At 39.9% G+C, this 27674-nt stretch overlaps 1 protein-coding gene across 1 annotated transcript in view; it reads left to right on the top strand.

Moving 5' to 3' along the window:
• LAMB4 (laminin subunit beta 4) overlaps positions 1–27674 on the top strand; it is a 117510-nt gene that overhangs the window by 86717 nt on the left and 3119 nt on the right. The window contains 8 exon segments of the mRNA XM_052638388.1: positions 2229–2433; positions 3249–3375; positions 6811–6951; positions 12751–12754; positions 14365–14572; positions 17215–17353; positions 20687–20860; positions 22100–22253. Of these exon segments, the coding sequence (XP_052494348.1) occupies positions 2229–2433; positions 3249–3375; positions 6811–6951; positions 12751–12754; positions 14365–14572; positions 17215–17353; positions 20687–20860; positions 22100–22253 (1152 nt within the window).

Here is a 27674-nt window from a genome sequence, read left to right as displayed (position 1 = left end):
TGAGAGATGAAACCTATCTCAAGGCAAAAGCATCATCTATTTTTCCTTATCCTATGTCTATGCTCCTGTTTGTCATCTGATCTTGAGCTAAAAGAGAAAAAAAAAAAAAAAAAAAGATGGCCCTGGATTTAATGAAATCACTATTGATGATCCTTAATAAATACCATATAAAGAGTAAGGAATTTGCTCTGATTCCCAATCTAGAAGAAGGTACCCAGTGAAAGAATTGAAAATCCATCAGCAGTCAACCAAGCCAGGTAGAAGAAAGCAAAACTGACCCATGCTGATCCTCTCAAACTTGCATTCCAACAGAAGTTACTGGGCTTTTTCCTCAACGCCTGACACTGTACTGGGCATCAGAGACAGGCAGTAAATTCAGCCAGTCCTCACCCTGAAGTCATCCCAATCTCATGTGGGAAAGCCAGGCATATAAACAACCCCAAACAGTGAACAGACTCTGTTAGAGCATCTTCAAACTGTTTCAGGAACAAAGTAGAGAGAATGATATTATTCCTGGATATATTAGAAAAGGCTTCATAGAATAAAGATAAATTTGCCAGATAAATCAAGGCAGAAAATCATCACAAGCAATGGAAAGATGATTTTTGTTTGTTTAGGGAAGTGGTTCATGGTAAATAAAAATCATGATATATTAAGAGCAGTTCAGTCACTCAGTTGTGTCCAACTCTTTGCCACCCCATGGATTGCAGCAAACCAGGCCTCCCTGTCCATCACCAACTCCCAGAGTTTCCTCATACTCCTGTCTATTGAGTCGGTGATGCCATCCGAGTATGTTAGTATAAAAACCAGGAATGTTTAGAAGATAAAGAATGGTTGTCACGCCTGGACTCTGGTTATGTATGGAGTAAAGATCAGAATCATGGGCCTTTGGTTCCTAAAATAGTCTAAAACCCTAATATGCTATCATTTACATTAAAACATCACCTTATGCTTTGAGGAATTTGTATTTCTATCAAAATGTAGAGAAGTGTTTAAGAACACAGTCTCTAGAGTCAAACTACCTGGCTTCAAATCCTTGCTGCGTCTCTTACTATCAGCAAGAATTTACTGTCATCAGAGCCTCGTTTTTCCACTTGTAAAACGGTGGTTGGGCTAATTCTCACAGAGTTTTGTAAAATTAAGGATGAAAATTGATCAGAAGTACAGGTATATAGAAAGCACGTAGCACCGTTTGGTGGCTCAGGCAGTAAAGAATCTGTCTGCAATGCAGGAGACGTGGGTTCGATCCCTGGGTTGGGAAGATCCCCTGGAGAAGGCTACCCATTCTTGCCTGGAGAATTCCATGGACAGAGGAGCCCAGCAGGCTACAATCCATGGGGTCACCAAGCGTCTGACACGACTGAGTGACTTTCACTTTAGCACAGTAGCTGTTGTCATCAGCTTCAACATCACAGGTCAGCAAACTACAATCTGCCTGCGGATCCTACCCACAGCCTGTGATAGGTTGGTTTTCTTTTTTTCCTTTTTTAAAAACAATTTATTTACTTTTAGTTGGAGGATAATTGCTTTACAGTAACAGTACTGTAACTAGTTTCTGCCATACATCAATAGGAATCAACCATAGGTATACATATTTCCCCTCCCAGTCCATTTTTATAAATAAAGTTTCATTAGGAGACAATCTCACCTATTTATTTACATGGTAACTGTTACTCTACAGTGGCAGAGTTGAGTAGTTGTGACAGCAATGTAATGGTAGGTAAGCCTGGAACATTTATCCTCCAGCCTTTGTAGAATGAGTTTGTCAACTTCTGTGCTATATAGTGAGATAAACTTGGTTCATCATCTTAGAGTTCATATAGGTAGTCAAAATTAATGCCTTACATATGTGGAATATTTCACAGAGTATTTTTATACTATTTCACTTAATCTTCACAAATTATTATCACTAATTTGCAAGAAACATGATCTAAGAGACTAATGGGTTTGCTCAAGGACATGCCCCCACAGTAAAGGTTGAAGCCAGCATTCAAATCTGTCTGCAGACTTACACCTCAGTGCTCTGTAGGCATTACATCTGTATCTATGACAGAACTTCTAACTTCTCCCCATGAAGTGCAAGTTCAAGGGAATGGATGTTGAATTTTTGTACTGATCATTGAGACCAAGACAGTCTAGTCAAGTCGGAGAATAATTATGTTGATAGCCCATGTATAATTTCAGTTGTTTCCACAAAATTTATCTTACCTCAATTGGTGTTGATATAGATTTTTCAAAGAACATCAAGAAGTATTATCAGAGTTCTTTATCTACTGAAAAGAAAACTAATGAAACTACATCCATCATAAACAACTCCAAAAATACCAAGAATGACTTACTTAGCATCTTAGATACACTAACCTCAAAAGAAGACTTGTCACTGGAGAAATTAAAGCAGATCAAGATGCCAAATATTCTAATGTTGCTGGAAAGGTAAATATTCATGACAGCAGAGTAAAAGTATCTGTGGTTTTTACTTGATATGTGTGTGCTTGATCACTCAGTTGTGTCTGACTCTTAGGGACACCATGGACTATAGCCAGGCTTCTCTGTCCATGGAATTTTCCAGGCAAGAATACTGGAATGGGTTGCCATTTTCTTTTCCAGAGGATGTTCCCAACCCAGATATTGAGCCCGCATCTCCTGCCTTGGCAGGTGGATTCTTTACCACTGTGCTACCTGGGAAGCCTGACTTGATGTACAAATCTTTTCTATTTCTCTGTCTAAAGTTTTATTTCATTTTTTATTTATATTCTATAAGTATAGGAATAATATATAAATAATATAAATATATTTAATCTAAAAATAATGTAATTTTTAAAAATTTCTTAAGTCCAAGTTTGAGAAAAATCAAAAAGTAAATATTGTGGCTTGATTTTATTATTTTATACTATTTACTATTTCCCAAATGGTACAGACTGTGGACATTTACTCCTCTTGCTTCATAAGTGAAAGGTAGATTTTTATTTTTAAAAAGATGAAATTAACATGGAAATGCTCGATGTTTTCCAAAGAAACCATAAGTATGAGAGTGTTATTGATTGACACCAGTGCTAACAACAAATAAGTTAGATACGTACTCAGTTAACTAGGAAATATTTAATGGGTCATGTCTACATATTAAGCTTGAACAGCTGTGAAGAAACACACATGAACAGAGCAGTGTCTTGCCTCAGTGAGCCTGGATGACATTAGGAAAACCCTCTGCCAACAAGTCACTTTTTCACACAGATCCTTTTTCCTCTCAGGTGTGTGGAGCAGGAGAGGACACGGCCTGCGTGCTCTCGTCCTGTGGCGGCCCGAGCTGTTACGGCTCCCCAGCCCTCTCAACGAATGCCCTGCAGAAAGCTCAGGAAGCAGAGTCTGTGCTTCACAGTTTGAACAACCAAGTTCACAGGTGGAAGAAACAGGTAAATATCTTCTCATGCTTTATTTGCAAAGCTATAGCAATTTTTAAAAAAGCAAAGTGCTTGAAATTTTTTAAATTTCCATTTATCTTCTAAGTGAAAGAATAGATTCTTGATGTTAGGTGTTCTTTTGCCTGGAAACACAAAATAAAAATAAAGAAAAGTTATGAAAATGTTAGTTGCTCAGTCATGTCTGACTCTTTGTAAACCCGTGAACTGTAGCCCACCAGGCTCCTCTGTGCATGGAATTCTCCAGGCAAGTATACTGGAGTGGGCTGCCTTCTCCAGGGGATCTTCCATACCCAGGGATCGAGCCTGGAACCTCCTGCACTACCATCTGAGCCACCAAGGAAGCTCTAAAAATATAGACGTGACTATAAGTGGTGATTTAGAAGTAGATGAGAATATTAACAATTTTTTCATATATATGATATATAAACATGTGTATGTATATGTGTATAACATTGTGTGTGTGTGTGTGTGTGTGTGTGTGTATGGAAAGAAAGAGAAGAGAAAAACAAAGTATATGTTCATAGGACATACATAGACGTTTGATTATGATTCCTTTATAGCAAACACTGCATAGAAATGTGTAAATTCCTAGCCTTGAAGGTTTGAAAACTACAGAAATCTCCAAGTCAAGAATAATTTTTCATTAATTCAAGAAGGTGTTTGAAATTCTACTAAATAGACAAATTTTAATGTTAGAATTTAAGGTTAGAAAATGTTTTTAATAGGATTATACCCTTACTTCCTTAAACTCCTTCCTAGGTTGATAAGACAAAGTTGTTTTAATATTTAAGTACCTGATAACAGAATCTCAAATAATTTTAAACAATTTTAAAAATCATTTCTAAAAAATGAGTATAATTTTCAGTTACCTAGTTTTCTTCAGGCTTTTTGATGAATACGTTATATTCATCTTGAAAGGATAAATACAAATGTAAGAGTTTTGTGAGTACATTGTGTTCATCTTGAAAATAAGTTGGTATGCTCCCTAGTTTCCTTTTTTGGGGGCAATATACATAGAGCCTTTGAAGAAGAAAAGCTGCATTTTTTTAATCAATATAAGATAAATATTATATCAGTCAGCCCTCTTGTTTGCAAGTGGCAGAAACCAACTCCTGAACAAAAAGGAAATGTACATGCAGACATCTGGGCCTCAGAATTGAAAGAAGGATACAGAGCCAGACTTGAAAATGGGGTGAGAACCATAGCTAAGATACACACTCCTGCACATACACACTGCAGAGCAGCCATTTGTTCCATGAGCCTCGTCTCCATGGACCTGAGCCCCAGCTGGTCCAATATCCTTGCTCCACAGGCTTCAGAATCCAAGTTCTGGAGCAGGTCTCTGATGATAGACAGGTTGAAGAACATCCTTACACATCCTAAATGTTGACATTTTTTGTTTACATAGTCATCCGTGGCGCTAGTGGTAAAGAACCTGCTTGCCACTGCAGGGGACATAAGAGGTTCAATCCCTGAGTCAGGAAGATCTCCTGGAGGAGGGCATGGCAACCACTCCAGTATTCTTACCTGGAGAATCCTGTGGACAGAAGAGCCTGGCAGGCTAGAGTCCATAGTATCACAAAGAGTCAGACATGACTGAAGCGACTTAGCATTCAAATTTGTATTGCCACCTAGTTTTTTCACTTATATATTATCCTTCAATGCTTTAACAAATATTCTTTGAGTACCTATTGCATGCTGGGCATTTATCTACATGCTGGGAATTCAACAGTGAGCAAATACGAATCCTGGTCTTGCATCCCTGTGCTTAAATCAACCCTTAATCATTTCATGTAATGTTAAACTACTATTGTGTCCCCCTCAAAAACCAGAAATCTCACACCATTTAAATAAGTCCCATGTTAAGTGATTACTTTTAAAAGATAACCCGTGAAGTATATAATAGCAGAATCTTGCTTAATCAACATATAAATGGAGAACTAGAAAAGGATGAAGGTTGTCATGTTGATAAAATGGTGTGCTATTTTCCTCTTGATTAGAAGGGGGAAGCATGCCAGAAGAGATTACGAGAGAATTCTCAGGAGTCGTGACAGAGGATGGATTGCAGAGAGATGTTTTAAGAGTGGAGTAATTTAGCAATCTTGTTCTTTCTGAATATGGCATCAACTAATCTACACTGAGATTTCATCTGTGTAACTTGGTGCTTCCTGACCAGAGTATTTATTTCTGAAATTCTCATCTTTCTTCTATGTATTCTTACTCACAATATCTCCACTTTATTTTTTATTGAAATATAATTAACATAGGAAATTTGTATTAGTTTTAGGTGAACAACATAATGATTTGATATATGTATATATTGTGAAATGATTAGTACAATAAATTTAGTTAACATCCATCCATCACCACATGTAGTTACATTTTCTTTCCTGTGATAAGAACTTTTAAAATCTCTCTTAGCAACTGGTATCCATTTTAAAGTGTAAAAAGTTCTAGAGAAATAAGGAACAACTCCAAAAAATTACGGTACATATTTTTCATCATGTAAATATTTCTGTTTTGTTTCATCATTTGCCAGTGACTACCATTAAATCCTTTTCCACAGAATCTGTATGGCTTAAATTAAGCTGGCTTTTTTATGGGGAAATAAAGGGAGATTTTTTTCCCCTAACTATGTTTGATCCTAATTAGCCCTGCTTCTGTCACAATTAATTTATTCAGTGCAGCTCAACTTGTGGGTGATATTGTTCTATTGCTCTCCATTTTTTCTCTTTCTCTCATTTGTTGGAATCCTAAGAAAAAGTCCATGACCTTTTTCAAACCATACAGTTAAGAATTTGCACTTCTAAGTTGTAAGCATTTTAGTCCTTATCATTTCTCCACCAAGTATACACAGTATTTGTAATTTATTTTTGTAGCCTGCTCTGAGTTCAAACTCATTTATTAAAAGAAAGAATGCTTCCTTTATACGCTCAAAGAGTGTATATTATTTGAATTTGAAGAATGTTTAAGAGTAAAGATTTTAACTTATGTTAAACTTATTAAAGTTAATATTTTAACTGATATTAAAGAAAATGTTCTCAGCTTCCTAAACATGATGATCACTGTAATTTTGTGAATTTTTTTGATACCCTAAAATACTAACATCTCCTAAAAAGAAAATCTGTATTTTCAATTTATATCAGGAAAAGTCACTGTTTTCAAATAGCACTTTTGATCACTAATAATGTTTTAAGAGAGAAGTTTACATTATTAAGAAAACAGGATGATGAAAACAACCAATATCACCTTTTAAAAGAGTCCTTTTCATGAATTTATTGTTTAGTTGTCTAGACTTCTGTTTTAGTTTTAGTGAGTCAGCTAAGTAACGAGACATCACAGAATATGCCTGATCGTTATGTTTGCCTCGTTTTTGTTTTTTCTATTCCAGAACAGAAATATAAGTAAACTGGCAGAAGTATGCAAAAAGAGTGCATTACAGCTAAGAAAGAAACTGAGGAAAATGAAAAACCAAAGTGAATCTGAAGAAGAGAAAATGAATCTTCTAGTAAAAAAAACTGAAAATATTTTTGTTAGGTAATTTTTTTTTAATATTAGGACTAATTTTTGTTCCTCCTTCTTACCCCCCCTCCCCCATCTCCTCTTCCTTTTTCTTCCTTTTCAATGTATACCGAAGCATTAACCAATTCCAAATTACATTAATTGGAAATCACATGCCTAAAACCAAAATAAGACGTACTCGTTGATCTTAAATTTCTTAATGAAAACAACTGCAAAATACTCACTCTGTATCAAAAAATATGGTTCTCTATATAAGATTAATTTAGTAATAAATCCTAGAATTTAGTTAAAATTCCAAACAAGTGAACTTAGCGTTTAAAATTATATTATTTTTTAAAAAAGAAAATCTAACATGAAGACTCTAGATCAAGGTATGCCGGTTGTTGGTTAGTGTATCAGATACTGTAGTGAAGTGGCATCTAAAATGCTGATTATTTTGGATAACTGTTATTGACTGTTTTCCAAGACTCATGTTGGCTTTCTGTGACTGCCAGATGGAACTATTTGATTCATTATTATTATGATTATAAACTTGATATCCCTCATAGGGCCTTATTTTAGGAGAGGTTTGTTGTTTTCTTTGTTTTTGATCACCCCACGCATAGGGGATCTTAGCTTCCTGACCGTGGGTTGAACCCATGCCCCCTGCAGTGGAAGTGCATAGCTTTAACCAATGGACTACCAGGGAAGTCCCTGGGAAAGCTTTGTTTTAAACTCCAGAGAATTAGCAGTTAAAGATAAAAATCAAACAGTACAGCTGGAAATTGACCTGAAACCTCACTTTCTGCAAATAATGTCATTTGGGTACCATACTGCATGGAATTGATCTGCGATAGCTTTCTCTCCCATAGCCAGCATCCAAATTCAGTAATTTAATATCTCCACATGAATTAATTGACAGTCAGGGTGTCAGTTACAATCTTTGCAGTCACTTTATTAAATCTCTTTGCTATTGATTTGTATGAGACCCCTGTGGCCAAGTTCTATTTCATTGTTTCTAGAAATTGTATTAGCAGCTCTAATACTGATTTTCAAAATAAGAAAAAAATAAGGAGTGAAAATAATTAATAAAAATGACCAAAATAATCAGTGAAAATGACTGAGTATGAAATCAGTCAGCTGGACATTTGTTTGTTCAAAAGCAAATTTTCAATGAGAAACTAGATGGATTGATATTTACTAGGCACAGATCGTAGTAGATCTGTGATTTAATCTAGTAGATTTATACTCACAATTAATGCCAATTAATGTGAGGAATACGTTAGCTATTTCTGCAGATGCAAGTTAATTCAGACACCAAAACTAAACATCAGAACTACCACCGCTATTGTGTGAAAATCGTAAAATACAGTCCTGAGCTCAAGCAACAGATCACAAAGCAGGTTCCACCTGTTTTCCTCCTAGTTCACTGGATCATAGAGCCTATTGCTATCCTGGTCCTGGTTCTCATTGCCACTAGAATGTCACTTTAAATAGAGTCACAATAAAAATGTCACTTTAAATAGCCTAAGGAATTGGGGCGGGGGGGACTGTGTTCAGATTATTACAACAAAAATTAGGCTGCTGCTGCTGCTGCTGCTAAGTCACTTCAGTCGTGTCCAACTCTGTGTGACCCCATAGACGGCAGCCCTCCAGGCTCCCCAGTCCCTGGGATTCTCCAGGCAAGAATACTGGAGTGGGTTGCCATTTCCTTCTCCAATGCATGAAAGTGAAAAGTCAAAGTGAAGTCACTCAGTTGTGTCCAACTCTTAGCGACCTAGGCATCGAGAAAAATCCTGTTCCATAAAAGGAACTTCCCTGGTTAGAGTCCCGAGATTCTTGGTCACCAGGAAGTGGTACCTTTCGCCCACCCAGTTTCTTCAATTTTCTTGGCTGTAAAGGCCAAATAAAAGTATTACATTTATGGTGGCCACACTATGGAGATCTTCTTTGACCATCTTAATATTTTCCTTGTGATCTGAATTCCTTATTAACAGAGTTTTGTGTCACTTTTCCTGAAGGTGAATATACAATCATTTAAATTTTAGTTTTTAATCTCATAATCAATGGCAATAAATGTTTCATGACTGAGTGTGGAATTACGTTCAATTCACTTTTTACTGGAACTTTTCTTTTTAACAGAACAGTTACCATTTCTATAAAGAGCCAGATCCACGGTTCTGTTTAAAATATGGCTTTAATTTATTCATGAAAAATTCTTGTTGCATTTTTTCAAAAGCATTATAGGAAGTGAAACATTAACTTTGGGAATTTGCTGGCGGTCCAGTGGTTAGGACTTGGCACATTCACTGCCACGGGCCCAGATTCAATCCCTGGTTGGGGAACTAAAATCTCACAAGCCACACGGCACAGCTAAAAAAAAAAAAAAAAAAAAAAAAAAAAAAAAACTAAGTAAAATAGTTCTTTTATATTAAAACTAGCTGCGGCAAAATTACTGCAAAGAAGATATATACTTAGGTTGTGTCACTCAAATCCTGAAAGTCATCGATGGCTCCCATTGTCTCTTGAATGAAGTCCAGTTTCCTTAGCCCCACATTTAGGGGCTTCTGTGATTCACTCCCAGCCTTCTTGAACTTCACCTCTTTTTTTAAAACTTTTTAAGACACTTTTTAACTTTTTCACATACTTTTTACGCACCCCCTCCACTGGCCAGCCAAACACACTATCTGTTCTACCCTGAGATTTTGCCTGAGCTGACAATGCCCTTACCCGTCCCTTCAACCCACATCTCCACAGATTTAATCTGTGTGGGCTTCTAAGGCTGGATTTGAATGTCTTCTTAAAGTTCTTCCTGAAATATTTTCTCTTCCCTCTGAACACCACATCATTTTGTCTTACATTTATCACTTCTCCTCTTATGAAATATCAGTAATCATCTGAAATGACTTATAATTTCCCGACTTGATGGTAAACCCCTTGGAGATCAGTGCAGTTCAGTTCAGTCGCTCAGTCGTGTCCGACGCTTTGCGACCCCATGATTCGCAGCAGGCCAGGCCTCCCTGTCCATCACCATCTCCCGGAGTTCACTCAGACTCAACTCCATCGAGTCAGTGATGCCACCCAGCCATCTCATCCTCTGTCGCCCCCTTCTCCTCCTGCCCCCAATCCCTCCCAGCATCAGAGTCTTTTCCAATGAGTCAACCCTTCGCATGAGGTGGCCAAAGTACTGGAGCTTCAGCTTTAGCATCATTCCTTCCAAAGAAATCCCAGGGCTGATCTCCTTCAGAATGGACTGGTTGGATCTCCTTGCAGTCCAAGGGACCCTCAAGAGTCTTCTCCAACACCACAGTTCAAAAGCATCAATTCTTCGGCGCTCAGCCTTCTTCACAGTCCAACTCTCACATCCATACATGACCACAGGAAAAACCATAGCCTTGAGTAGATGGACCTTAGTCGGCTAAGTAATGTCTCTGCTTTTGAATATGCTATCTAGGTTGGTAATAACTTTTCTTCCAAGGAGTGTCTTTTAATTTCATGGCTGCAGTCACCATCTGCAGTTATTTTGGAGCCCCAAAAAATAAAGTCTGACACTGTTTCTACTGTTTCCCCATCTATTTCCCATGAAGTGATGGGACCAGATGCCATGATCTTCATTTTCTGAATGTTGAGCTTTAAGCCAACTTTTTCACTCTCCTCTTTCACTTTCATCAGGAGGCTTTTTAGCTCCTCTTCACTTTCTGCCATAAGGGTGGTATCATCTGCATATCTGAGGTTATTGATATTTCTCCCAGCAATCTTGATTCCAGCTTGTGCTTCTTCCAGTCCAGCGTTTCTCATGATGTACTCTGCATGTAAGTTAAGTAAGCAGGGTGACAATATACAGACTTGACGTACTCCTTTTCCTATTTGGAACCAGTCTGTTGTTCCATGTCCAGTTCTAAGTGTTGCTTCCTGGCCTGCATACAGATTTCTCAAGAGGCAGGTCAGGTAGTCTGGTTATTCCCATCTCTCTCAGAATTTTCCACAGTTTATTGTGATCCACACAGTCAAAGGCTTTGGCATAGTCAAGAAAGCAGAAATAGATGTTTTTCTGGAACTCTCTTGCTTTTTCCATGATCCAGCGGATGTTGGCAATTTGATCGCTGGTTCCTCTGCCTTTTCGAAAACTAGCTTGAACGTCAGGAAGTTCACGGTTCACGTATTGCTGAAGTCTGGCTTGGAGAATTTTGAGCATTACTTTACTAGCATGTGAGATGAGTGCAATTTTGTAGTAGTTTGAGCATCCTTTGGCATTGCCTTTCTTTGGAATTGGAATGAAAACTGACCTTTTCCAGTCCTGTGGCCACTGTTGAGTTTTCCAAATTTGCTCTCATATTGAGTGCAGCACTTTCACAGCATTATCTTTCAGGATTCAAAATAGCTCAACTGGAATTCCATCACCTCCACTAGCTTTGTTCTTAGTGATGCTTTCTAAGGCCCACTTGACTTCACATTCCAGGATGTCTGGCTCTAGATTAGTGATCACACCATCGTGATTATCTGGGTCATGAAGATCTTTTCTGTACAGTTCTTCTGTGTATTCTTGCCATCTCTCCTTAATATCTTCTGCTTCTGTTAGGTCCATACCATTTCTGTCCTTTATCGAGCCCATCTTTGCATGAAATTCCCTTGGTATCTCTAATTTTCTGGAAGAGATCTCTAGTCTTTCCCAATTTGTTGTTTTCCTCTATTTCTTTGCATTGATCGCTGAAGAAGGGTTTCTTATCTCTTCTTGCTATTCTTTGGTACTCTGCATTCAGATGCTTATATCTTTCCTTTTCTCCTTTGCTTTTCACCTCTCTTCTTTTCACAGCTATTTGTAAGGCCTCCCCAGGCAGCCATTTTGCTTTTTTGCATTTCTTTTCCATAGGGATGGTCTTGATCCCTGTCTCCTGTACAATGTCAGGAACCTCATTCCATTGTTCATCAGACACTCTGTCTGTCAGATCTAGGCCCTTATATCTATTTCTCACTTCCACTGTATAATCATAAGGGATTTGATTTAGCTCATACATGAATGGTCTAGTGGTTTTCCCTGCTTTCTTCAATTTAAGTCTGAATTTGGTCATAAGGAGTTCATGGTCTGAGCCACAGTCAGCTCCTGGTCCTGTTTTTGTTGACTGTATAGAGCTTCTCCATCTTTGGCTGCAAAGAATATAATCAATCTGATTTCGGTGTTGACCATCTGGTGATGTCCATGTGTAGAGTCTTCTCTTGTGTTTTTGGAAGACGGTGTTTGCTATGACCAGTGCATTTTCTTGGCAAAACTCTATTAGCCTTTGCCCTGCTTCATTCTGCAATCCAAGGCCAAATGTGCCTGTTACTCCAGGTGTTCCTTGACTTCCTACTTTTGCATTCCAGTCCCCTATAATGAAAAGGACATCTTTTTTGGGTGTTAGTTCTAAAAGGTCTTGTAGGTCTTCATAGAATCGTTCAACTTCAGCTTCCTCAGCGTTACTGGTTGGGGCATAGACTTGGATAACTGTGATATTGAATGGTTTGCCTTGGAGACGAACAGAGATCATTCTGTCGTTTTTGAGATGGCATCCAAGTACGGCATTTCGGACTCTTTGGTTGACCATGATGGCTACTCCATTTCTTCTGAGGGATTCCTGCCCACAGTAGTAGATATAATGGTCATCTGAGTTAAATTCATACTTTCCAGTCCATTTTAGTTCGCTGATTCCTAGAATGTCAACGTTCACTCTTGCCATCTCTTGTTTGACTACTTCCAATTTGCCTTGATTCATGGACCTGACATTCCAGGTTCCTATGCTATATTGCTCTTTACAGCATCGGATCTTGCTTCTATCACCAGTCACATCCACAGCTGGGTACTGTTTTTGCTTTGGCTCCATCCCTTCATTCTTTCTGGAGTTACTTCTCCACTGATCTCCAGTAGCATATTGGGCACCTACTGACCTGGGGAGTTCTCTTTCAGTATCCTATCATTTTGCCTTTACATACTGTTCATGGGGTTCTCAAGGCAAGAATACTGAAGTGGTTTGCCATTCCTTTCTCCAGTGGACCACATTCTGTCAGATCTGTATCAGAGATCAGATCTGTATCTAATTCATCCCTAACTTCCCCCATGGGACTCGGGATCTGTGCCTCAGACAGGAGCCAGAAAGACACAAAGAGTTATTACCCCAAATACCAACAGTACATCTTCCACTTCAGTTCTCAAAAGAGGCCAATTCTATTTTCTGAAAAGCAGGGCATAGTATTTAGAAGTTTCTTGATAACATGTTGCCCATACTGTATTTTGTCATATCCCTTCTCAAAATAGGCCTTTGAGAAGCAGTATCACATATAAAATTACCATTATGCAGATAAGCAAAAATTGTTAGCCTTTTTATTATTGTAAATTAATTTATTTTAATTGGAGGATAACTACTTTACAGTATTGTGGTGGTTTTTGCCATACATCAGCATGAATCAGCCATGGGTGTACATGTGCCCCACCATCCAGAACCCTCCTTTCACCTCCCTTCCCACCCATCCCTCTGGGTTGTCCCAGAGCACCAGTTTTGAGTGCCCTGCTTCATGCATCAAACTTGTACTGGTCATCTGTTTTCCATATGGTAATATACATGTTTCAGTGCTATTCTCTCAAATCATCCCACCCTTGCCTTCTCCCACAGAGTCCAAAAATCTGTTCTTTACGTCTGTGTCTCTTTTGCTGTCTCGCATATAGGGTCATCGTTACCATCTTTCTAAATTCCAATATATGTGTTAATATACAGTATTTGTGTTTCTCTTTCTGACTTAATTCACTTTGTATAATAGGCAATTGTGAGCCTTTTTAATGTCATGGGAGATTAGAGTGGAGTTTTGTTGAGTCCAAACCCAGGGCTTCCCTATTGTCTCATTCATGGTGTTTGAATCTTTTTTTTTTTTTTAATTGAACTATAGCTGATTTATATTGTTGTTAATATCTGCTACATAGTAAAGTGACTCAGTTATACATATATTTACCTTCTTTTTTACATTCCTTTCCGTGATGGCTTACCACAGGATATTGAATATATTTCCCTGTGCTATACAGTAGGACCTTGTTGCTGATCCATTCTATGCTTAGTAGTTTTCCATGGTTTTGAATCTTAATGACAGGCATCTGAACATTTTAATTGCTTTTGAATCTGTACTTACAATAAGCAATTATTGTGAAGACATTTTGTAGGTCACAAAATATCCCAAATCTGTTATTTTTCCAACAAACATTTGTTCAGGTGTGTTGATCATTACACAAACAGTGTTTCTTTCACAGAGAAGGGAAAATTGAGGATGCAGAAGAGTCTATGGGACACTTACAGTCTAGTTCCTATATTCTAGAGACACTAATCAAATACAAATAGATTTAGCTTAGAATTCATTGTGATGCTATTGACAAGATAGAATGATAAGGAGACACAGTTATCTAAAATGCATCTTCTTATTTAAGAGGAACACGTGCCTCCAGAGGACGTAGAGAAGGTGGCAAATCGTGTACTTGACATCCACCGCCCAATAACATCACAAAATCTAACCCATGAACTTGACAAAATACAGAAACTTATGCAACTCTGTGAGGACTACAGGACAGAAGAGGACAGGCTAAACAAAGCAGCAGATGGAGCCTGGGAGGTTTTGGTGAAGGCAGAAGCAGCTGATTAAGTACAATTAATATTAATATTCTCCTCATGCTCTAACAGGCGATGTGCTGAAAGGTCATCAGAAAAATATTTGCCCAAGGAGCTAGCATAAGGAGCTATAGCATTCAAATGAAATTACCCTCTGATAGTTCATTGCCCAAAATGAAGCTGTCTGTGGAGGTGCCCCAGAAAGCTGGGAAGCTGGGAGGCAGTGCATAAAGATGCTGGTTTCCCATTTTTCTTAGACTGAGCGCCCTTCCGTGTGGTCTGTTACCTCTTTATACCAATATACAACAGTAAATGCCGTATATTGCTGCTACTGCTGCTGCTATGTTGCTTCAGTCATGTCCGACTCTGTGTGACCCCATAGATAGACAGCAGCCCACCAGCCTCCCCTGTCCCTGAGATACTCCAGGCAAGAACACTGGAGTGGGTTGCCATTTCCTTCTCCAATGCATGAAAGTGAAAAGTGAAAGTGAAGTCGCTCAGTCGTGCCTGACTCATAGTGACCCCATGGACTGCAGCCTACCAGGCTCCTCATGTATTAATTATATGCCAATATCTTAACAAGTGGTGGGAATATCTGTATTTCCCCCTTCTTTTACACTGATTTTTGGTTCTTTCTATTTTTATGGCAATAAGCAGTACTTTGAAAATTTAAACTTAAAATATATATATATCACGTTAAAAAGATATGATGGTAAGGAAGAGAAGAAAAGGACTCTAGTGCCCCAAGAGTAGTACTGGAGTAGAATGATACATACAGCACACAAAGCCAACCAGTTCTTGGTTCCTTTTGCCCTTGTCGACTTCATTAACCAAAGATGAGAAGCCACCTTGATGTTTTTATGATCATGGGGTACTGTGAGTCAAGGTCATAGGGTCAGTGGATAATGGTACCATCCTCTACATCCACCATCATTTTTGGATGCCCTGAAGCAGAGCTGAGACCTGAACTATCTCACCATCCACTTATACAAATAAAGTCCCTCAGACTCCACTGAAAGCCCAGCCCCTCCCAGTTTTACTATTTACAACTAGGAATATTAAGTAACTACAGCACGATCATACTGCTGTTAAAAATGATGCTGATGAAGTAACATGCAGAAATTTTTACAGTGTATAATGTTAATATGTTTAAAAAGAAGATAACACTTTATACACAGAAGAGGCTCTCAGTCATGAAAACAAAAATCTTATAAGGAAAAAAATGTTAGAATATGCCAATATCATAAAAGGTGGTAGAATCATTGGTACATTTTTCTCTCCGATATTTTTTTCTTCTTTCTTCTTTTTTGGGGAGTGCTCTCTAAATGTACTATAATGAGCAATACATTGAAAATCTAAGGGAAAAAAGAATACAGTGAAAAGATACGGGGATGGAGGAGTTATGAGAAGGCAAGACTCCAGAACCCCCTTCTGTAACTGTAGGGAAGTGTAGAAAAGGAAAGCTATATACTGTATGCTTCTTACTCTAAGACCTTCTGGAAATAGCACAACTATGGGGACAGTGAAAAAAAAAAAGATCAGTGGTTGCAGGGATTGAGGAGAGGGATGAATAGGCAAACACAGAGGAATTTTAGGACAGTGAAAATACTCAGTTTGATACTATAGTGATAAATGCATGTCATTATACATTTGTCCAAACCCACAGAATGGACAACACCAAGAGTGAGCCCTAATGTAAACTGTGGACTTTGGGTGATTATGGTGTGTCAGTGTAGATTCATCAGTTGTAACAAATGGACCCTCTGGTGCGGGGTGTCAATAACTGGGGAGGTTATAAGTGTATGGGAACTCTCTGTACCTCCCTCTCAATTTTGCTGTGACCCTAAAACTGCTCTTAAAAAAATAGTATTTTTCTTTAAAAAGAAAAAAAATGACCACTGGAAGGAGAGAATGGGTTGATTGGAGAAGAGGATGTTTTGCCATTTAGCTATTTTTGCTCCTACACAAGCATTTCTACTATGCCTCTACTAAGGTCAGTCAGCTATCTCCCTGACTTCGTACATTCTTCCAAAGGTTCTTCTGAGCCTGTAGATCTAAGTATCTGGTGAATGTTGACTTGAGGTGAGCTCATTTCTGTAAAATAGACTATCACTTGGAATGCTTGTGATTTTAACCTCTGACTGGGCCCCTGGGCGGCTGGAATGTCAGTGAAGCTTAAATAAACCTGAATAAACACAGCCTGTAAATGCAAAGCCTTTCACTCTCTTTGCTCTCTGTGGAGCCTCTAGACTTGCCCACCCCCAGCCCCTCACCTCCAATAAGAATTTCAAGAGCATTGCTTAAGTTTGAGGAGTCAGGAAAGAACTGGCTGAAGATAGTTTTTTTGTTGTTGTTGTTCCAAGCTTGGCATTTTTATTACCCAAACAGCTCTGCTTATGACAAGTTAAGAAATGATATCTATATCTTTGATTTCCATACCTGGCAAAATCTGTACCTATGTAGGCATATACAATATAAGTGTTTTTATTGGCATTTAAATATACCTGTTTCTCAAAATGAAGACTTCAGTGCTTTGCCTTGCTTGAGAGTAATTTAAACAGACTTTATAAATAATTTAGGAAAGTTTTTGGTTGAGTTGAATGAACTCTCAAGGTGAAATAAATGAATAATTGTATATTTATCTAATCTGATATGTTAATATCTTACCTCAGAAAAGCAGAAAATGTTCTATCAAATCTCAGCAAAATGTTGAAGAAGTTGCAACAAGTTCAGATCACTCAAGGACGGGCAGATTCTACCATCACACAGCTGACTGCCGAGATAACAAAATTCAGAAAGGACAAACTTCAGGTATTTTTTTATCTTCTTTGAAACTAACCTGAAATAAACTTCAACTGTGGAGACAGCACAGGTTTTATGTCTGCCAATGTCATGCTTGTCTTATCTGTTCAATGAGATTATTATGATGATAAATTAGGCTATGATAGTATCGTATGTGTAATTAATGTACTACAGAGCTCTCCCAGCATTATCTCTTTTCACTGTTGGCCAAGCCTGGGGGACAAAGCAAGTGCTACCACCAACTTGTAAATGAAGAAACTAAGACCTGGGGAGACTAAGTCATTTGCCTAAGGTCACACAGCTAATTAGTGATAGATTTGAGGACAGTTTGTCCCTTCTTTTTTTTTTAATTTTTAAATTGGAGTATAGTTGATTTACAGTGTTATGCCAGTGTCTGCTGTTCAGCAAAGTAATTCAGTTTTACATACATATACATTCTTCTTAAAATATTCTTTTCCATTATGGTTTATCCCAGGAGATTGGATATAGCTCCCTGTCCTATAGAGTAGGACCTTGTTGTTTATCCATTCTAAATGTAATATTTAACATCCACCACCCGCAAATACCCAGTCCATCCCTCCCAGCCCTCCGCCCCCACTCCCCATGTTGGCAATCAGAAATCTGATCTCTATGTCTGTGAGTCTGTTTCTGTTTGGTAGATAGGTTTATTTGTGTTGTATCTTAAATTCCACCTAGAAGTGATGTCATATTATCCCTTCTTATACCAGGGAAAGTCATAGAGCTTTGAAAGCTCACCAACCAAAGAAATTAAGTTAATTGTTGCCAGACTTTTATAATGAAGTTTACATAAAATCTCACCAACATATCCTAAAACTGAAAGATAACCCAAAAGAAAGGGTTCCATCCAGAGTTTGGCAGGAATAAAGCCATGCTTTAACCCACTTGATGGGTCTGGAAGAGGAAGCCTGGCAGTTAAAGGACAAAACAGGTCCTAGTCTGAGAGTCCATGACATCTCTCCTCCAAGGCTCATCCCCTTCCCAGCAGACTGCAAGCTCCTCAGTCTCTGCTCTTCAGCTCAGTTTAGATATCTAAATACAGGCATCCTGAAAAGAAAAGCAGAAAGCACCAGAACAGGATTAGGACACCAGGAAATTTTAAAAAGTTTAGATATGAAGAGGTTGCACATATATAGGAGCAAAAAGTAAAGGCCTCCAGGTTTTCTCCTTCTGTACATCTACTCTAGACTAGGGGTTGGCAAAATACAGCCCAGGGGCCACATGCACCCACCAACTGTTGTAGTGTCCAAAGTCACACAGTTCAATTGGAATTCAGCCACATATTGTCCATAGATCATTTGCGCAGCCACGGCACTGAGTTGAATAGTTACAATCAAGATTTTCTGGACCACAATGTATAAAATGTTTACTGTCAGGCCCTTTACAGAAAAAGCTTGCAGATTCCTACTCTAGAAAAACTCCCACATATACCTGAGGGCACAGGAAGGGGCTTCTCTCTTTCTAGCAGCATGATGGACCAGTACACAAAGGAACCCGCCTAGCCAAAAAAAAAAGAAAGAAACCTGAAAATGTCATTTTAAAACATTTTTAAATGCATTGCTGAATTGGTAAAAAAAAATGGAGGACATCTTCAGAGGCCAAAAATGACGGGAAAGCATGATCCAGAGAGGTAATTGATCAGGAAGCCGGCAGAGGGCAGCTGCCAATCCCTGGGGTATCAGCACTGCTGGTTTTCATAGCTGCCATAAGTAATAGAAGAACCTATACAAGGAGGCAATGAGGCCCCTGCAGAGAGTAGGGTCCTTAAAAGGCACACCCTCAAGGAAATGTTAGACCATTACACAGAGAGAGGTGGTATAGACACTAGCCTCTGTGTAGAGGGGGATAATCTTCACTGCGAATTATTAACAAGCTGGCTCTCAGGTAAGATGGGGCTAGAATCCACACTACCTGTGTGACCCCCATAAACCAAGATAAAAATGTCATTTAAAGTGACCCGGAGTTGTCAAGGCCCTCAGATGCCTGATGGAGGCCATGAGAAATCCTTTCCAAAGGACTGTACCTTAAAACCAAGCCTCAAAGGGTTCCCTTAAAACACATAATAAAGAAACAAATTGCCTTAAGGAAGAATCATCAGAAATAGCAAACAAGAGAATCAGACTGCAGGAGACTGAATATAACCGTTACTGGATATCTGATACAAAAGAAGAGTGTTCATTATGCTTAAGAAAAATCAAAGAAGGTATGAAACTTTGACCAAAGAACGAAGGAGATAACCAATGACAAACCAGACTTTTAGACATCATAAGCATAGTCACCAAAATAAGGAATAAGGGTAGTTCAGTTCAGTTCAGTCGCTCAGTCGTGTCCAACTCTTTGCGACCCCATGAACCGTAGCACGTTAGGCCTCCCTGTCCAAATAAGGGTAAAAGGTTTGTTATTATTTATAAGGGAGAAAAAAATTAGAAGCCACCCCTGCATCGCCAGAGAAGAGAAAAGTCAACTTTTGTACAGTCAAACTGTGAGACACTTTAAATTGGTAAAAGTGAATATACAAGAGCTATGCAAATTGGCTTAAATGACCTGTACAAGCAAAATTTTTAATTTAAAAATTCAAGCTGCAGAAAAAAACAGGATGCTATCTATATATAAAGTTTAAAAGTAGAAAATCCTGTATTTTGTTGCTGCTGCTGCTGCTAACTTGCATCAGTCATGTCCGACTCTGTGCAACCCCGTAGACGGCAGCCCACCAGGCTCCCCGTCCCTGGGATTCTCCAGGCAAGAACACTGGAGTGGGTTGCCATTTCCTTCTCCAATGCATGAAAGTGAAAAGTGAAAGTGAAGTCGCTCAGTCTCCTAGCGACCCCATGGACTGCAGCCTACCAGGCTTCTCCATCCATGGGATTTTCCAGGCAAGAGTACTGGAGTGGAGTGCCATTGCCTTCTCCACTGTATTTTGTTAGAAATACCCAAAAAGACAGCTCATACACACACACACACACACACGGAATGAAATGGAAGTATGTGGAATGAAAAGTGTTAGATTCAGGGTAGTGGTAACCTTTGAGGGGGGTGGAGGGAGGTATGGAGAGGAGGGTGGTACACCCAAGGCCTTGGCTCATGGCATTACTTACTCTTAAGCCAGAGGGTGGCTACACTGATATGTGCCATATTTTCTCTTATACCCTATTATCAGAAGCATCTTATTATAACATTGTTTTAATAGAACAGAAAAAGCAAAGGAACAGTTTTCTTTCCCTTTACACCTAGATTATTTGTGGAGGGATCATTACATCATTTATTTTCTTGTTTGTTTATTACCTAAGGAGACTTTTTCTTTTCTGGTGTTTCAATCAACAGCAGGCTGAAAATCAGGCCCAGGAGATGAAGAATAAGCTAGACGTAGCAAAGCACCAGTCAGCGTTGGAGGGTGGACTTGCCCAGCTGCAGACCACACTGCAGAGGAATCGAGGAGAGGCTGGCCATGCACGAGCTCAGGCTGAAGCGGCCCGGCACCAGGCTGGAGGCCTTGAGGAGGTCATTGATCCTGCCTCTGCCACCAAGAGCAGACAAACAGTGCTTCTATGAAAGATAGTCCCTTAACCCCAGATTTTTGTGCCATTTGTCAGCATTTCCTTTAGTGCTGGTCCATGTCCCATAGTGGGAACCCGCTGGGCATGGAGACGCTTCTGCACATGGAGGGCTGTCTCCCGAGGAAGAGTTTTGTGACCAGATTATGTTAGACTGTTTACTCCCATCTAGTCTAATTTTTTCCTAAACTCCCAAACGTTCGCAATGTATGTCACGGGTCTAACTGTACGTATTTGCCCTTTGCTCTAATTAAATCACATAGCAGATAAAGAACTACAAGTCACCTGCCAAAGAGAACAGATTGAGTTACAAAAATCAGAGTGAATTCATGAACCAGTTGTGGAAAATGGCCTATTCATTTCGGTTGCTGAAAGAGGCTGTCAACTCATTTTCTTGGCAGGAAATCTGGTTGGTCTCATTCATATAGCAGCTTAAGCAAAAGAAAGAGGTTGAAGTGTTTTTTATAACTGGTGTATTTTCTTGCTCTTAATTCCTAATGTGCTGGGTACATTTTTTGCTGACTTGGGAGGTGAGGGTGTTTTCTGTGAAACAGAGGTTGAGAAAGGTGCTTCCTGCCCACCTTCTACCACTTCCATAGTCCATTCCTGGGTCGGGCCTGTATTCATCTGTCTAACGTTCTAGGTTGTCAGCCACTCAGGCTGACCCTGAAGATTTCCCTTCTAATATTGAGGGAGCGCTTCATAACCTCCTGCCTCCCTTCCTACCACGTTCCTATCTCACCTTTGTACCAAGCAAATCCCGTGTCCTTGCTGCTTCTGAATGTTCACTCGCTCTGACCTTCACCTTGCACTTGTAAGTGCTCAACCCAACTGAACCAAGACCTTTGTCCAGGGCAGCCCTGAGTCAGTTCTGTCCTGTGTAGCTCTCACCTTATACTTCAGGACAAACTGGTACCTCATAAATAGTTGCCATCACATAAAACAATGTTTGATATTTTACAACAGGATATTTTCATTTTTAGTTCACTAAAGCTGAGAATTTTTTCAGCCTGTAAACAAACAAGCAATACCAATGAAAGCCCTGCTGGACATCTCAGAGTGACCCAAGCATGTTGAGTAGATGACGGTTGCCTCGCACTCCTTTTATGAACAGTGTCAGGCAGACATCACATGTGTGCGTGCTTTACAAGTATCTTCTGATAATGAGAATGTTACTGTGTTGTAGGAGTTTGTTGAGCTACAGAATCAATATGCTGTTCTTCAGCATAAGATGAGCGTATCAGGGCTGACGAAGGAAACATTAGGAAAAGTGAAACAGCCAGAAGGTGCGGCAGCGAAACCGGCTGGAGACACAGAGGACAAGATGGGAAGAAGAGCAGGTACCCATTCTTTATATGCTCCCAGATTTTTGGAGGTATAATCGACAAATAGAATTGTATGTATTTAAAGTGTACAACGTGATGGTTTGATGAATATGTGTGTTGTGAAATGACTACTACAATGAAGTTAACACATCCACCACCTCACATAACTACCTTTTTGAGCTGGTGGTTTAGTCACTAAGTTGTGTCCGATTCTTGTGACCCCCATGGACTGCACAGGCCAGCCTTTCTGTCCATGGGATTTTCCAGGCAAGAACACTGGAGTGGGTTGCCATTTCCTTCTCCAGGGGATCTTCCCAACCCAGGGATTGAACCTGGGTCTCCTGCACTGCAGGCAGATTCTTTACTGACTGAGCTGCCAGGGATGCCTGTGAAGTTGCTCAGTCATGTCTGACTCTTTGTGATCCCATGGAATGAAGCCTACCAGGCACCTCCATCCATGGAATTTTTCCAGGCAGGAGTACTGAAGTGAGCTGTCATTTCCTTCTCCAGGGGATCTACCTGACCTGAGGATTGAACCTGGGTCTCCCGCATTGCAGGCAGACTCTTTACCCTCTGAGCCTCCAGGAAAACCCAGCCTTTTTGTACATGTGGTAATAATGCTTCTGATCTACTGGTATGCACAATATAATCTGATTGATCCACAGAACCATTCATCTTTCAACTGGAAGTTTATATTCTTTGACTAACATCTGCCCAATGTCCTCTACACCCCTGCAACCCATGGCAGCCACAATTCTCCTCATTCTGTGTGTTTAGAGTCCACATATGAGTGAGATCATATAGTATTTGTCTTTCTCTGTCTGGTTTATTTTCACTTAGCATAATGTCCTCTAGGTTCGTCCATTGTTACATATGGGCAAGATTTCCTTGCTTTTTATAGCTGAACTATATTTATACGTATATATGTATATATCTGATACGTGAATATATGCCTCTCACAGTGTTTGTATCCAGTCGTCCATGGACAGACACTGATTGTTTCCATGTCTCGGCTGTTGTGAATAGTGTTGCAGTGAACACAGGGGAGCAGTATCTCTTTGAGGTACAGATTTTGTTTCTTTCAGATGAATACACACGTTGAGGATTCCCAGATCATGTAATAGTTCTATCTATCCTTCTATGCACTCCCCCAGTTTGACAATAACATCATATTAATAATATGCCACCTTCCTAGTAGGACAAATACTGGTTTCAATTTATGGTTGACACAGTTTAACCACTTATGAGTCCACTGAGTTGAGACAGAAGTAGGAGCTGGGTTTGTGACTGTAACAGAACATGCCTTGTGCCGGGTCTTACTTCAAAGAGTATTGATGAACTCTGACCTGTACTAATTGGAGCACACTGAAATCGCCTTTAGTCACCTTAAAATGCCCTTGTCCTAATTCGGTGCTTCTGTTATTTCTCTGGCTGTGCTGGGTCTTGCGCTGGGTCTTAGTTGTGGCATGCAGGATCTTCAGTTGTAGCCTGTGGACTCTAGTTCCCTGACAAGGATTGAACCCAGGCCCCCTGCATCGGGAGCACAGAGTCTTAGCCACTAGACCACCAAGAAAGTTCCCTAATTTGGTGCTTCTTAATCAGGGGTGATTTTCTCCCCTCCCCGGGGATAAAAATGTTTGAAGACATTCCTGTTTGTCACAACTAGTGGTTCAACTAACGTTCTAGTGGATGGAGGTTAGGGATGTTGCTAAATGTTCTATAATCCACAGAATGTCTCCCCGATAATAAACAGTTGTTCTGCCCAAAATATCACTAGTGCCAAGGTGGGGAACCCTGTCTTCACCTATGCTGCTCATTTTCTCTTCTCCTTCAAATTACTTTTTTGGAGTTAGTATGATCTAGACTCTAGAATGCTACGTCATTTCACACGGGTCTGTAGGTAGCAACTCGGAAGGAAACACACTCTGAACAAAATGGAAATTTTGATGCACAGGAAGTGTAGTAAATGTTGGTACTATATGTAATACGGATAATTAATGAGACCCTACTGTATAGCTCAGGGAACTCTACTCAGAGCTCTGTGGTGAACTAAATGGGAGGGAAATCAAAACACAAAGAAGGGATATATGTATATATATATAGCTGATTCACTTTGGTGTACAGAAGAAACTAAGCCTACAGTGGAAACTAACCCAACATTGTAAAGCAACTATGTGCACGCGCGCTCAGTCATGACTGATCGTTTGTGACCCTGTGGACTATAGCCTGCCAGGCTTCTCTGTCCATGGAATTTTCCAGGCAAGAACACTGGAGTGGGTTGCCATTTCCTATTCCAGAGGATCTTCCCAACCAGGGATCGAACTGGTGTCTCCTGCATTGCAGGCAGATTCTTTACCACTTGCACCACCTGGAAAACCCAAAGTAACTACATTCCAATAAAAATTAACTTAAATAATAAAAGCCAAAGAACCATTAAAAACATAGACCAATTTGGCTAAAGAATTAGCTTCCATCAGACATCAGATGTTAAGTAAATAAATAGTTATGTAAACACAGAACACATATAATTTAAAAGGTAATCGGTCTACTTTTCCCACAGCTGATACTTGTTATTGTTCTGGGCAGTCATCATGTCCTGAACCACCTCTAAATCATCAAGAAATATCAAATGATGAGTGGTCTAGTTTTACTTATTGTTGTGTTTATTGTTTCCCGAAGACCCTGATGCTGGGAAACATTGAGGGAAAGAAGAGAAGGGGATGACAGAGGAAGAGATGGTTGGATGGCATCAACTAATCAATGGACATGAGTTTAAGCAAGCTCCAGGAAATAGTGAAGGACAAGGAAGCCTGGAGTGCTGCAGTCCACGAGATCACAAAGAGTCAGACACCGCTTAGCAGCTGAACAACAACAAATGCTTTCAAGTTAACCAGACTCATTTGGAATATAAGTAACTCTCAAAATATTAAAATAACTGAAACTCCTCACTTATAAGGGCTTCTTTATTATAAAATGAATTGCAGGGAGAAATATCACTAACCTCAGATATGCAGATGACACCACCCTTATGGCAGAAAGCAAAGAAGAACTAAAGAGCCTCTTGATGAAAGTGAAAGAAGAGAGTGAAAAAGTTGGCTTAAAACTCAACATTTAAAAAACTAAGATCATGGCAACTGGCCCCATCACTTTATGGCAAATAGATGGGGAAACAATGGAAACAGTGAGAGCCTTTATTTTGGGGGCTCCAAAATCACTGCAGATGGTGACTGCAGCCATGAAATTAAAAGACGCTTACTCCTTGGAAGAAAAGTTATGACCAACCTAGACAGCATATTAAAAAGCAGAGACATTACTTTGCCAACAAAGGTCCATCCAGTCAAAGCTATGGTTTTTCCAGTGATCATGTATGGATGTGTGTGTGTGTGTATGTTAATCGATCAGTCGTGTCCAACTCTTTGTGACTCCGTGGATTGTAGCCCACCAGGCTCCTCTGTTTATTGGATTTTCTAGGCAAGGATACTGGAGTTGGACTATAAAGAAAGCTGAGTGCTGAAGAACTGATGCTTTTGAACTGGGGTATTGGAGAAGACTTGAGAGTCCCTTGGACTGCAAGATCAAACCATTGAATTCTAAAGGAAATCAGTCCTGAATATTCATTGGAAGGACTGATGCTGAAACTGAAACTCCAGTACTTTGGCCACCTGATGCAAAGAACTGACTCATTGGAAAAGACCCTGATGCTGGGAAAGATTGAAGGCATGAGGAAAAGAGGATGACAGAGGATGAGATTGTTGGATGGAATCAGTGACTCAATGTACATGAGCTTGAGCAAGCTCTAGGAGTTGGTGAAGGACAGGGAAGCCTGGCATGCTGCAGTCCATGGGGTCACAGAGTCAGACACAACTGAGCGACTGAACTGAACTGATTATAAAATGAGTCTTTGGCCCTATAACCATTTATATCACTGCTATGACATGAAAAAAAATGAAAATGCAACGTCACTGTGGGCCAAAGTCAGGGAAAATAACACCATACTCTTACTGTTGGATATCTCTGGCGAAGGGGTGGGTGAAGAGGAAAAATACTACTTTTTACATTTGTGGAATTGTTTTAAAAGTAGTGAGCTTCTTTTCATTTTCAGTATTTTCCTAATAATTTTAAAAATTCTAAGATTCAAAAGGACAAATATTTTTTTACCTTGAATTCCAGGGGCGATACCATGAAGAATCAGTTTCTATTATTCCCAGACCTTGGTCCCTGTTATGGGAACAAAAACACAAGGAGAATCCTCTCTGTCTTATATTTTATGTCAGGGTCCACATTGTTTCCACTTTCCCACATAGACTAAAACTTTCACAGTTCTTGAAATTAAGTTGGAAGAGAAGTTTAAGTCAGGGGACATCTACTCAGAGAGACTGAAAATAATACCTTCTACTTCTTTCTTTCTTCTCACTTTAAGGCTGTTTTCACAACTCAACAAGATAGGAAAATAAAACAGTGGTTTGGCCATCTTCCTAACTCTGCCACTTGGGAACAGGCTGAACCACAAGGGTTGTATTCTATCCCATCTGTTAGGAAGAGAGGCCCATGGGATTCCAGAAAGGAGCCCTGACTTAACTTGACCAGGTCAAAGTGAAGAGAGTAGAGAGTGGGCCCCAGTCAATAGCCAAGATCCCTCTGCAGAGCTTTGTGTCAGTCAGGATCCTAGCAAGAAATGAAAACACACTTGGATACAATTCTGGATCGTGTGTTTATAAGCAGAGTTGTCTCAGTTATGTATTCAACACATCACAAACTGTTCCCCAAATTTAACATCTTAGAACAACAAGCATGCACTGTTTTTCTGTGGGTCTCTCCTGGGGTGTTACTCAAGCAGCTGCATTGGCTGATGGATCAACTGGTAGGTCTGCCAGGGCCCAGGATTGGCTGAGGTACTGCCTCTCTCCACCGGGTCTTTCAGCTCAGGTTGCTTGACAACCTGGTGGTTACAGGGTTCCATTAGAGTGAGTAGAAGGCCCAAGATTCTTGAGGTCCAGCAACATCATTTCTTCTGCTTTCTGTTGGTCCAAACATCTGGCAAAGAAAGCTAGACCTGGTTTGAGGGGAGAAGGTAAATAGGCTGTATTTCTTGTCAGAAGGAATTAGAATAGAAGCCCAGGAATTAAGAGCATCAGCCAAGGGCGTGGAGGTCCTGGGTGACCAGCAGAGAAGCCATTAGCATCCCTGAAGAAGCCACGAGAGGCAGGAGTGTGAGTGCTAGAAAGCAGCCCTGGGAACACCAGGGCAGAAGGGAGGAGGCCGCGTTGCAGGAGTTGGACTCAAAAGATGGCAGAACTGCCAGAACCCTGCTGCTCCCCAGGGATGCAATCTGCTCACTCCCCTCCCCCCGCCACCCATCACTTCTCAGAACCGCCTGGCTGCCAAGTGTGAATGAAAGCCAGAGGTCAAGGGAGCCAGGTGATGTCATCCAGGGAG

Source organism: Budorcas taxicolor, chromosome 4, assembly GCF_023091745.1.
Source record: "Budorcas taxicolor isolate Tak-1 chromosome 4, Takin1.1, whole genome shotgun sequence".
In the NCBI taxonomy this organism is placed as follows: domain Eukaryota; kingdom Metazoa; phylum Chordata; class Mammalia; order Artiodactyla; family Bovidae; genus Budorcas; species Budorcas taxicolor.
Note: the sequence above shows the minus strand (reverse complement) of the source record. Positions and strands in the feature narration are given on the sequence as shown.